This window comes from Anopheles stephensi, unplaced genomic scaffold (genome assembly GCF_013141755.1).
Source record: "Anopheles stephensi strain Indian unplaced genomic scaffold, UCI_ANSTEP_V1.0 ucontig140, whole genome shotgun sequence".
NCBI classification, from domain to species: domain Eukaryota; kingdom Metazoa; phylum Arthropoda; class Insecta; order Diptera; family Culicidae; genus Anopheles; species Anopheles stephensi.
In genome coordinates, this window is record NW_023405059.1 from 28,310 (window position 1) to 39,903 (window position 11,594).

Here is an 11,594-nt window from a genome sequence, read left to right on the forward strand (position 1 = left end):
AGATTGAAGCAGTGTGAACATTCCTAACTGAATCAGGAGGCTATCGGCAAAACAGTGTCTGTGAAAATGAGTTTAAATATTTAGCAGACGGCCAGCTCTCAGCATCTTTCTGTGGTGAATTTCTCAATCTGAATAATTTACATTGTTATGTTGGTTGTTGAGGAATCATAAATTTCATTCTTTAAACTATAAAACCGATATGCAACTTTGGGCGAAAGACATCAAGTGAGAAAAGTGTAGAAATTTATTGTTAATTGTTGCGTTAAATCATATCTAATGGACACATTGAGCATAAAGAAGAATCTAATGATTTTTCTGTTGCCACTACAGAAGGTCAACAGTTCACAAAAGTGTTAAAGCCAACATTTATTAAAATTTCAAAAATGCTTAAATCTTTTTAAATTTTGTGTGTTGATTACTTGTCCAGATTTTCTTCTTGTGGTAAATCTTGGAAAAAACTGGCTCATATAGAATTCCAAAAAAGTTTAACAGGTTTGTAAGTAGGGCCTGTGTGAGGAAGATGAACTTGCCTGTCTTCACTGAAATCTTGCAATAGAGAGAGGCCCATCCGAGACTCGATGGTTAAATCAGCTATTGTAAATCAATCCAAATCCTGGCATATGCTGATGACAGCAACAGAAGCTTACTGAAGGATCAAGCAAGCACCTCTGATTGAAGATTAACGAGCCGCAAAGTAAATGATGGTGGCATCAGCTACTATTCAGCTACTGGTAAAATCAAGTCACAGAAGACTAGAAATGGCAGGCCGATATCTTTCGAGTTTTTCGTAAGCTTCGTCTATCTGGGTTTAAAAATCTGCATCGATAACAACTTAGATCCTGAGTTATTTTCAAGGATTCTCTCCTTCTTCACTCAAAACATCTGTTGCGACACACAGAAACTTTTAACTGTATAGAACATTCATAGTCCCAGTACTTACATACACACTGTATAAATCCCTTCCAGACCGTCTCTTCGTACGCGGGACTGACTATCAAGCCACGAAACAGAATAGCAGAAATAACAAGCAGAGGTTCGAGGTTGTTGTGCCAACGAAGAAGAAGAAGTACTCATAAAAAGCACTTTGTAACATAGACTCTGTCTGAACCCTATTTGCCGTGCTGGAGAGCAAGATTATCATAAGCATGAAGTATCCGTTACTAGGAACCTCACGATTCACCTCAGAATGGTATCGGAAGACCCAGCCCATAAAGTCTTTGGACCGTCCACATGGAGAGGCGTGGTAGCATCAAATTACAAGTAGATTGTTACTTAAGTTTCAATTCTAACCCATCCTCAATTTAAAACAGCTAAGCTCGAACATTATTTGACGCTTTTTTTCAATTTTCATAGTTTGCTGTTTGAAACGCTTCGCTGAAGCTAAAGTTGTTTAAACCATCATGACAAGCATGAGCGGAACACAGCAGCAGCATCAAAATTCCCAACAGGCCTCAGATTCAATTGACACTTTTTGATACTTTGAATGTGATAAAACCCAAGGCAAACTATCGCCAGCGTCCCAACATGAGTTCGGCATAGCAAGATACCACGATACAATACCACGCTCTATCGATAAACCGGGATGTACGGGTTTTTTGTGTGTTCTCCTCACCCCGAAGCAGGGACGCAGTATGCTTTGCTTCTCGCTTTCTGCTATACTATGTGCAACCGAAAAACACTTTCCCGGCCAGGCTTCAATCCATCCGAATCTATTTGGGAGTGTTCCAGGGAACCACACGGCAAGTTGCAAATTTGCAAGTGAAATGTTGCCATCACGTGATTTGCACCTCGCTCGTACACACCCAGCTCGGTCCGTTTTTTTTTCTCCTGGCGAGTGACAACACACGGACAGCAACGTGTGGCAAGAGATTTGTCGTTCCGTTCTGCAAAACGACCAGACAGACGCAACCGGGATCGGTGTTTTCGCGCGTCGGAGATATCTAAAGGATGCACGGAGTTTAAGAAGATGCTTTAGTTTTGCATTTTGCATCCGGAAGCAGGAAGAAGTAGCTCGGTCGTTTCGCCATCACTCAAACTGTGACACGTTGCAAACTGTGTGTGTGTGTGAGCGTGAGTGCTATTTTCCCATCCCATTCATCCTTAGAAAAAAAAAGCGGTAAAGAGGTCAAAGGCATGCTGTCTGCCTAGCGCTAGTGATGAATGTTTGTGGCTTTCCAATGTGGCTGCAGCTTTGCACTGACGAGCAGCGTGGGCCGAAACAGCAGCGAAACAGCAGCGAAATCCTGGCCCGTGTCCGTGTGTGACATGGTGAAAGTGTGCAATAATCATAAAACAACTACCGACAAGCATGCGACGCGTTCTGGCTGTCGTGTGCTGTCAGTAAAGTGACAATGGAGTGAAAAGCAAAAACAAAAATGGAAGGAAATGCTCCAGTATCGCGTTTTTGTCCTGCTCGTACCTTTTGTTGTCATGTGTTGGTGAAAAATGTTGGGCAAAATGAGGAAAGTGGCCACAGTTCGTGCATATTAATTGTACTGTTTCTCACACCCATTCAAGGCCCATTTGCGGTGGCGCGTGTTCGTGTGTGTCGCGTGTGTTTCAGCAAGCTCACGAGCAATTGTTTGCCATTCACAATTCACCATATGCAGGGGAAAATGTGTGAGTGGGTCGGGTTGGCTTCTCGCTTGCACACGACGAAGGCCACACCACACGCTGCAAGGACACACCGGGCAGCTGGCTAGATGTTCGTGTGGTGTAGCGTTGCTCTGTAGTTTCCTGTTGTTGTCGCCGGTCCGTTCTAGTCCGTCCGTCAATTCAATCATTTACGAGCTTCATAAAACCGAACCGTAAAACGGTTCCAATGAAGCACGGTGTTGTTCCGCGGCACGCGTGGAAGTGCTCTCGGAGGACTGGTTGGAGCTGTATTTCATTTCTTTGACAACTGTGTAGTACGAACCCAAGGCAACGCTGCAGCTGGATGAAAATCATGCTGTGCCAGTGATCAGTGATGGTGCACTGCCGAGGACAGCATCGAAGCGTTGAGTGAAACGTTTCCATATTTTATATGGCGAATCTTTTCGTTTTTTTTCGGGGGGTAGTTCTTCTCTATTTGTTGTTTGTCTGCTCCATTGAATGGAGATTTTGATGGACTTTGGTTTAGTCTGGGAGAAGGCCGTTCGTCGGTGGCACACTGCACGAAACTGGAGCAAGGTTTGCGCTGGCACGGTTCCGCACTACTACGCAGTACCGAACAGAAGGAAGGAAGGAAAAAAGAATAAATAACGAATCAGGAAGCACTGGCTGAAAGTGGAGAGAAAATAAAACTGGCAGACGAGCGTAACGGTCCCCAGACGAGCTTGCAGGATGGATTGCAGTTAGTGTTTCTGTTGGTTTTGTGTGTTTCTGTCCCGGGCGAGCCGAGAACGCTCTATGCAACGCGTATCAGCCTGGAAGATGTTCACAGGGATTGCAAATTATTGCTTACAGAAAAGGCGCTGGGCTTTAAAAAACGTTGATGTTTTGCCTGGCGTTGCATAACGGGAACATAGATCTGGTTTTTGTTTGGCTTTAGTAAAGGAGTTTTCAATTGATTGAAAATGGAGCTTGTAGTTCAACAACGATATGTTTGTGTTTTGAAGACATTTCCATAGACTTTTTGTTCTATAAAAAAAGTATCATATCCAGTTACGGGTACAATCTGGTCATGGAAATTGTAAACCGCTGGCCGAGACTATTGGAGGTTGTATATATTGAGGAGGTTGTTCCTTTCTGGTAGAACTAAATACCACATGGAGAGGTCTAAGAAGTCCTGTGGTCCGTGAAAGGCAGGATTGCCTGATGCTTTGAGATTAGTTAAAATATGATTTAAAATTCTGAAGCTCCTCAATAGTAGTTATGACCAATTAAACACGCTTATGAAAATTTTCTTGCCCGTAAAATACTCTTTGAAAAATCTGCATAAATAGCCTATTAAAAACGCAATTTGTTCAACTCGAAAATCAGGATATTTAATTAAAACAATATTAATGTCACTGCAGGAGGCTCTACACGGTGAGCTTTGTGGCCCCATTTCTTATTGCTTGCTAAAATCTTCATGCGCGCCCTTACACCATTCTTCATTAGCTGAAATAATGTGGAGCGGAGCTAGCATCGCTAGGAATGTGCAATATTTCCCGCAGCGGCACTCAGTCCCACAGTGGCTGAGACCAAGGTAAGGGTTTGGCATGGTCACGCTAAAGGCTGACCACCGTTTACCACCGTTGGTGGACACCGCTCGATCGGCCCGGTGTGACTCCGAGCTTTGGAAACGCAAACCGAAGATTAATGTTGACCATCGCGTGTGTGTGTAATTAAAGCAACATTAATCACTATCACTCGGTATCCCGCGCACGGTGGTGACTTTTGCAATCGTCATTTTGAAAGCGCTCGGTTGACGAGCGACAGGCTTTAAATGGGAAGGAGGAATTTAATAAAAGTTCCGTTCAAATGCCGGACAAGAAATAACTCAAATAAAGGAAAATGTGAACACCATTTGTTAACCGCGATGACAAATATTTATTCCACGTACGACTTCAGAATAATTTTTGCATGCCTTTAACCTTTCAATATTTAATATACTTAATTTCGTCACGTTCAGGGTAAGTTAGTTTGAGTAAACATAAATTAAAAAGTTTGAATTGAAAATTTTTCCGCCATAGATACTCTCCACTATCAGCTCGCGCTCGTTAGCATGTCAGAGAGATTTGCATTCGCTAGGCACGTTTGTGTCTCGCAACCACCGGAAGGATAGGGCCGTGGCCTGTCTTCATCATCAAACGGGTACGCTTTCGTCAATCACCCCGGGAAGGAAGTGCCAACTGCATCGAAATCTCGGAAATGAAGCAAAACGGTCGGCTGAACCAAACCGTGAGGTCGTTTCCGCCTTGCGTGCGATAATGACGCGGATCGATGCAGGCTGCACGCCGTTGGTTCGTAATTGAAAAAGTTAGCAACGACCGATCCGTTCCGATTTCGGTACGCTTTAAATGAACCCGCATCGAAGGGAGGATAGGCAGCAACCGGAGTACTGCGAGCCATCATCCTCTGAATGAGCAGCATTAATGTTTTCCATTTCATTAGATTTCGTCCATAGAAATACGGAGTACGGCGGTTCGGTTGGAGGTTCTGGTACGGAATGGGCAAACCGCAACCACAAAGCTATTCAAACCCTGTGCCAAGAGGAAGAGGGTTCAAAACCAAAGGACACAGGACATTCGAAATGTTACACAAGAGCTTGAACTTTCGCTTCGGTTGAACAATAGAATGAGCCGCTTTCCTGGATGCCCTACATTCAGCATCGCAGGATGCCATGATGACGACCATTGAACAGGGTCCTTCTTTTGAAACGGCAATGAAATGGAACACGGCAGGAGATGGGCAAACTGGCAGCAGGTCAGGATAATGTAATAGGCCGGAAGAGCAGATAGCCAGAGGGAGCTGAGCAACTGTCGGTTGGTCCGTTGTACCTTTGAAAACCGGTCCGATAAGTACCTTTACTATCGCTCCGTTCCGCCATCAACGGGTAGTGCGAGCTGCCTCTCTTTGCGCCTGCAGGTTATGCAGAATGACAATGTGCTCGGTAGGTAATGGTCAAACTTACGATGATTATGTTGTTGAAGACTGGGCAAGTTGAAGCGTTCCGTGTGGTTGAACCAGCTGTTTGGAAACGTTTTGCACTGCTGTTGATTTAAGATGACGCTGCCAGGAAATATGGTTTGTTTCGTAGACAATGAAACAGGAGAATGCTTCGAGCGTTACTGGATGTTTCGCTTAAATTTAGTACACCATTTTAGAACAAATAGTAAATCCTGGCATAACGATTTCAATCAGGTCGATTGATTTATTTCTTTTGCAAAATAGGGGAAGTATTTGGTGATTTTTAATTTTTGTAATAGGATCAAGACGATTCTATTAAATAAAAGACATAAATTTATTGATAATTGGTAAATAAATTGAGAAGACTTAAGAAGAACTTGGGTATAAGGTAAGGTTCCTGAGATGACGAAATATCTTGGTAGATGAGGCTCCTGGTGACTTTTCATTGGTCCTACTAGTTTTGCACCTGAATAATTTTTCTTACAATGGTTCAATAAAATAAAGGAAGTCAATACACGCCTCCCGTATAATCCCCATTAAATAAGGAAAGGGTTGTAGCACACGCAGTCAGTTGTAATTTCGTAACAACAGAGGTGCATATTCAGAAGGCAAAAACATCAAAAGCCCACATGAACCCATCAAAATATCAACCAGAATTTGATACCAATTCCGATCGACATGTGCTCTTAAACAATTTCCCATCCCCATCACGAGCCCGAGGAACGTGATGTGGCGTCGTAAACTAAACGAACTCAAAACTGCGCTTTAGACATTCGTACCCCGTTCCGCGTGGGGCAGGCAAATCGAAAGCCTTTCCCAAAAGCTAACCACCGTACTTTTGGATGCACTTCGAACGAGCACCCGGTCAATGGAATCGAATGGGAATGGTTATTCGCAGTAAAAGTATGAAATGGGATTTGCAGGGAGCACAAAATGGGCTAGGGAAGGAAAAATCATTTCCCATACAAAAGCTCTCAATCAACGAAGCGCCAACGAAGGGCTCAATTGAGTGCCTGTGAGCCTCTTCATTGCAAGCCAACCCCGGGTCACCTTCCCCGTGGTTTGTCTTTACCGTCGAGTGATGATACTTTATTACGTACCACATAATATGCTTTCATGCGAGCATAAATACATTCAATTACGTGCTCTCATTCGCTGCCGTTGTTCGAAGTGGTTCGCTGGTAAGCGACCATAGGGCAACTCGAGAATCGGGTTTTTTATTATTATTGTTATTATGATCACCAACCCGGGTGCTCCACGGTGCACCTCCGTCACATGGGGAAGGCTTTTAAGGAGTGGAGTGGTTCTATATGTCCCGATACGAATCGATTCCAGCCGAGGAATCGTGGTACCATCGGTTGAAGATATATTCGACGGCAGTACAGGATGCAGCTTGATTTACGCTAACGAATAAAAACGGCCTCCTGCTCCTGACAGTGGAGTTGTATATGACGCTTTGGAGGAATGGGGTTTCAAGCTGTTTCCCGATGGATCCTTCCCTGGATCGGGTAAGATTGTTTCCAATGTATCTGTTTTCCCCCGGTGTTTCGCTCACCGAGTGAGGTGCCCCACAATCGGACACTCTGGTGGCCTGGAGTGGTGAGTATCGGTGCCACTACCTCCATCGGGAAGTGGAAGCCTGGTGCACAAGAACCTCTAGAACGAACGATCCGATACGTTCATATAATAAACGCCAGCATAAAAGGAAGGCGATTGTGATTTATCATTTTGATAGCGTTCCACTTTTTGCGGTGTGCCCCAACACTGCGAAGGAAGCTGAAAGAGCTGAATCGTTTTGCAGAATTTAGATAGCATCTTGCGGGCTATCTGGTCGGTTGTGAAATGGCTGTAAAGATGAAAGCGTAATATGTTTTTTTTTTCTGCCCAAGAAAACCTCGATCTGATGATAAGTTATCCGTTATGAAATCCCGGAGGCGTTCCGGTGGTGTTTAAAATGAAGACTCAGCGTATCCTCAATGAATTCAGTGTGAAGCATCGGAATCGTCGAAGAGACATAATATTCAATATGGTGTAGATGAAGATAAAGTTGGCGATAATCTGTGAATTGAGTGCGACGTTGAAAGGCACTATGTGACGGGCATGATTGAGATAGGAGTGAATTTACATGGTTATGAGAGGGGAAATTATTTGTCTACACCATCTCACGCAATTCTAAACAAATGAGGCATATTCTGTTCAGAGAAAAATTCTTATTACTTACAACACCGCACACATTAGTACCTGGCGACTTGCTACGAAGACATTTTTGCGCAATCTCTTAAAAGTTCAGAAGAATGCTTCTTACCTCGAACTGATCACAGGTACACACACCGTACTGGCGATGATCACACTCGCAGCAGTAGTACTCCGAGTCCCACTTGGGCACCTGCTGGTGGCCGGGTGTGGTAGTGGTCGTGGAATGGCCACCACCCCCATTCGGCACACTGCCGGTCCCCGGCGGGAAGAACACATCGTCCGGATGATACTGATGGTGCGGATGCTGGGCGTTGTTTATTGTCGTCGCGTTGTAGAACTGTTCCTCGAACGGATCGAGCTTGCGGCCCCGGTACACGCTACACTTGCGCTCGAGCGCACCGGGCGTCGGGCTGGTCAGCGGATGGGCTCCTCGTCGTCCGTCAGCACCAACGGTTTCAGTCCGAGTCGCCCGGGGGTGTAGCCTGCGGTGTGGCAGGTGTAATGATGATCGGATCGTTCGGTATCTGCAGCGTCAGCGGTTGCGTGACTCCACTTTCGCCCTCCTCCTGACCCGAGATGCCCACCTTATCGAGATGCTGCTGTGAGTGATGGTGAAGGTGTTGCTGTTGCTGCAACAGTAGGTGATGGTGGTGGTGACCACCATGGTGAGGTTCGGTACCTGCCGACTCTCCAAATCCGAGCGTTGGTGTTTGCGGTGGTGTAAGATCTTGCTGGGCCTGAGACACCAGCGGTAGTGTGGCGGTGGCCGACTTTGTAAGCTGCTGCCGACGTACCAGCTTATCGTACTCGCGGAACCCAGTCGGTTTTGGCATCGGAGGAAAGGACGCTCCCGAAGCGGGCGGATGTCCGGAAGGTCCAGCACCATGCAGATGACACGGATGCGGAACACCTCCCTGTGCCGCATGGTGATGGTGATGATGGTGGTGGGCGTGTCCCGGGCCACCTATGTGTGGTGCGTGAGCATGGGCCACCGGACCACCGGTATAGGACGCGCAGGGCTGATCACCGAACTTGTGGTGCGGATGTTGCTGGTCCGACCCGGGTATGCTGGTGTAGCCCGCACTAAGCTTCCGGTGGTGTTGATGGGGTGCCCGCAGATAGGACGCCGGTAGCTGGTGGAAGTGTTTGCTCTTGGTCGGCGTCGTGGCCGCCTTCGCCGCGAGCTTCTCCCGCAGTATCTGCTGATTGGTGGCCTTGTTTTTTGTGTTCTGCTGGGCCTGCTTCTTGCGCGCCTGGCGTGACGCCAGCGAGGCGCCACCTGCTGCTGCATACATCTTGCGCTTGCGTTCTTACCAGCACGGACTGCACTGTCGATTAGGAGGGGTCGCTGCTGCTGCTGCTGCTGCTGCTGCTACTACTACTACGACGGCTACTGCTGCTAACACCACCACCGACAACGACGACGGCGACAACGATGGCGCAGTGTCGCATCCACAACAATAACAACAAACAGTGATAACAACAACAATGATAACAGCAATAATAACGACGACAATGCCGGCGATGATGAGGTCGGGCCCGGAAGCAGGTGTATTGGGGGCGGGGGTGGGTTTTGGGAAACTTGTTAGCGCCCAGTTGGTGTTGTGCTGCTGCAAAGCTCCAGAGCAGCAGAGCGAATTTGCGACTTAATTCCTTCTTCAAGACAAGTCCGGTAGATTGGTTTCGGCTAGCCTACTTGCGTGATGGTGGGACTCGCACACAGCTTTCGCACGGTGTTTACGTGTGTGTTTGTTTATGTTGTCGTTTGACAGCTGACGACTAGTGGTAGTTGACAGCTCTCCGATGAAAGTGATACGGCGCGGATAGGGTTGATTGGTATTAGAATACTAAGCACAGTGAGTAAACCACCTATACGCATACAATAATACGGATGCAACTCGTACTTTCGCTACACCTCCAGACAGCTGCTACTGGTTCATCAATTCATGCATCGGGCTAGCAAAATAGCATTGGCTGAGAAAGTCATTCAGCACGCGTTACGCTTATTAGACGGTATCGGTTGTTTTTCCTTTTGGCGATTGATTAGCTCCAGCAAAAGACACTTGCAACGAGTACTACTACTTGACACTGACGCTGACTATACGCTTATCGTTTAAGATTGTTGCCGCAGGAGCATATACTACAATAAACACACAGACACAAACGCACCCCTCTTTTTCTTTGGGGCTGAGCGCTCTATCGTTTATCTCTTGCCTGTTTATATTTGTTGTTTTTCTCTCTCTGTAGACAGTTATCAAAAAATGCTTATCGGTGCACTAGGTGCTGGATTTGGGTAAGTATCTTGCACTAAGTTGTTACGTACGTGTTTGTGTTATATCTCTGTGAGTGTGTGTTTGAATGTTGTGTATCCTTGTGCTGTTCCGTTTGTTGCAAGTATTTATTAGCAAGGAGGTGTAAGAAAAAATCTTGCCTCACCTTGTCTAGCTATATAACTTATAGTTTGACGTTAATGTACTACCGTAAACTATCGAGTGGGTTTTGTTACAAGTGTGCTTGAATGATGTGTTGCATGGAAAGGATCAGTTGAGCGAGCTCTCTCAAAATTATAGCCCCTCCCTTCCGCTGTTCTTTCCGCCCTTCCGTTTCGCTCTGATAAAGAGGGCACTGTGGGAGATGTGAAACAGACGCCTGTGCGTGTGTGTGTGTGCGTGTGTGAGAAAGAGTTAGGTTTGGGAGCCAAATATGGTAAATGTCACATACAGTTTTCTAGCAGGTTTACCTTTCCTAAAAACAACACAGACACAGTCACAGTCAAAGCCTTTGTTTTTGCCTCTAAGGAGTAAACGATACAAAAAACACGTCGGTTCCCAGTGTGTACGTTTCCTGCTTTCGCCAGGTATTAGTTAAGCCCGCTAGTTGCATGCAGCTTATACAGTAAGTATACGTAATATTTTCCCATCGATGTTTGCCTACAACATTCAGCTACCGGTTAGTGATTAGTGTTGCTTGGGTAGTTTCCTATACACACGCGCACAGCATAGTTTTACAGAGAGCAGGTGCAGGATAGAATTCATCGTGACGGTTACATTCCAACCGCCTGAAGACTGATTGTAGGCCAGGATAAAAATATGAAAAAATGAAAAACCTTCCTTTCGTACAGATTTCGCGTACCGTTTAGATGGGTAAGATAATTTCTAAATTCCTCCCCACAATAAACTCGCCTTTGTAACCTAACCTAAACGCTTCAACCAACACCGGTTGCAGTTCGTATAAAACAATTACCAAAAGTATGACAAACCGTTACCGAGCGATACCAACATGATAATAATAAGGACATGCAACGGGTTTTCGCTTTGTGCTAGATAAATGATTCCTTCCTTCACGTAACTATCGCTCTGCTTACAAAAGGTAACATTGTACAACAATATTTGCTAATTCTCTACTGTACCGCCACTTTAGCGAACAGCTCCTGTTTCAGTGCGTTTTCAAAAATGTTTGCAGAACCTTGAATTGAAATGTGCCCAACCAAAGGGTTTGTCTGCTCTCGTTTCCTTTTCTTGTTTTGCGCTATCAAACAACAAACAGCATTCTATCATTCGGTTAGCTTATATGTTTATATTGTTCGTCTGTGATTTGGTTCGATTGCGGACACCCACAATCTACTCGCTGCATTCTTAATCTCTTTATTGTTTTTTTTTGTGATTGAATGTTGGTATACCTATAACATGAGTCCGGCAAGAACCTAACATCATCGATCGATTCGTTCGAAAATGAAATCCAACTTGGCCGCCAGCTTGAGCGTAACGTTGTGTCAAAATTGTGGCCTCGTGCATTCGAAAAGG

The 11,594-nt window shown here is 45.6% G+C and overlaps 1 protein-coding gene across 1 annotated transcript; it reads right to left on the minus strand.

Moving 5' to 3' along the window:
- Positions 1-7,557: 7,557 nt before the first annotated feature.
- On the minus strand, positions 7,558-10,613 carry LOC118515321. Its single transcript, XM_036062010.1, has 3 exons — positions 8,261-10,613; positions 7,901-8,217; positions 7,558-7,653 (listed from the first exon to the last, which is right to left on the minus strand). Exons 1-3 carry the CDS (start codon positions 9,084-9,086, stop codon positions 7,558-7,560), a joined length of 1,239 nt encoding a protein of 412 aa, XP_035917903.1. The 5' UTR covers positions 9,087-10,613.
- Between the last annotated feature and the right edge of the window lie 981 nt (positions 10,614-11,594).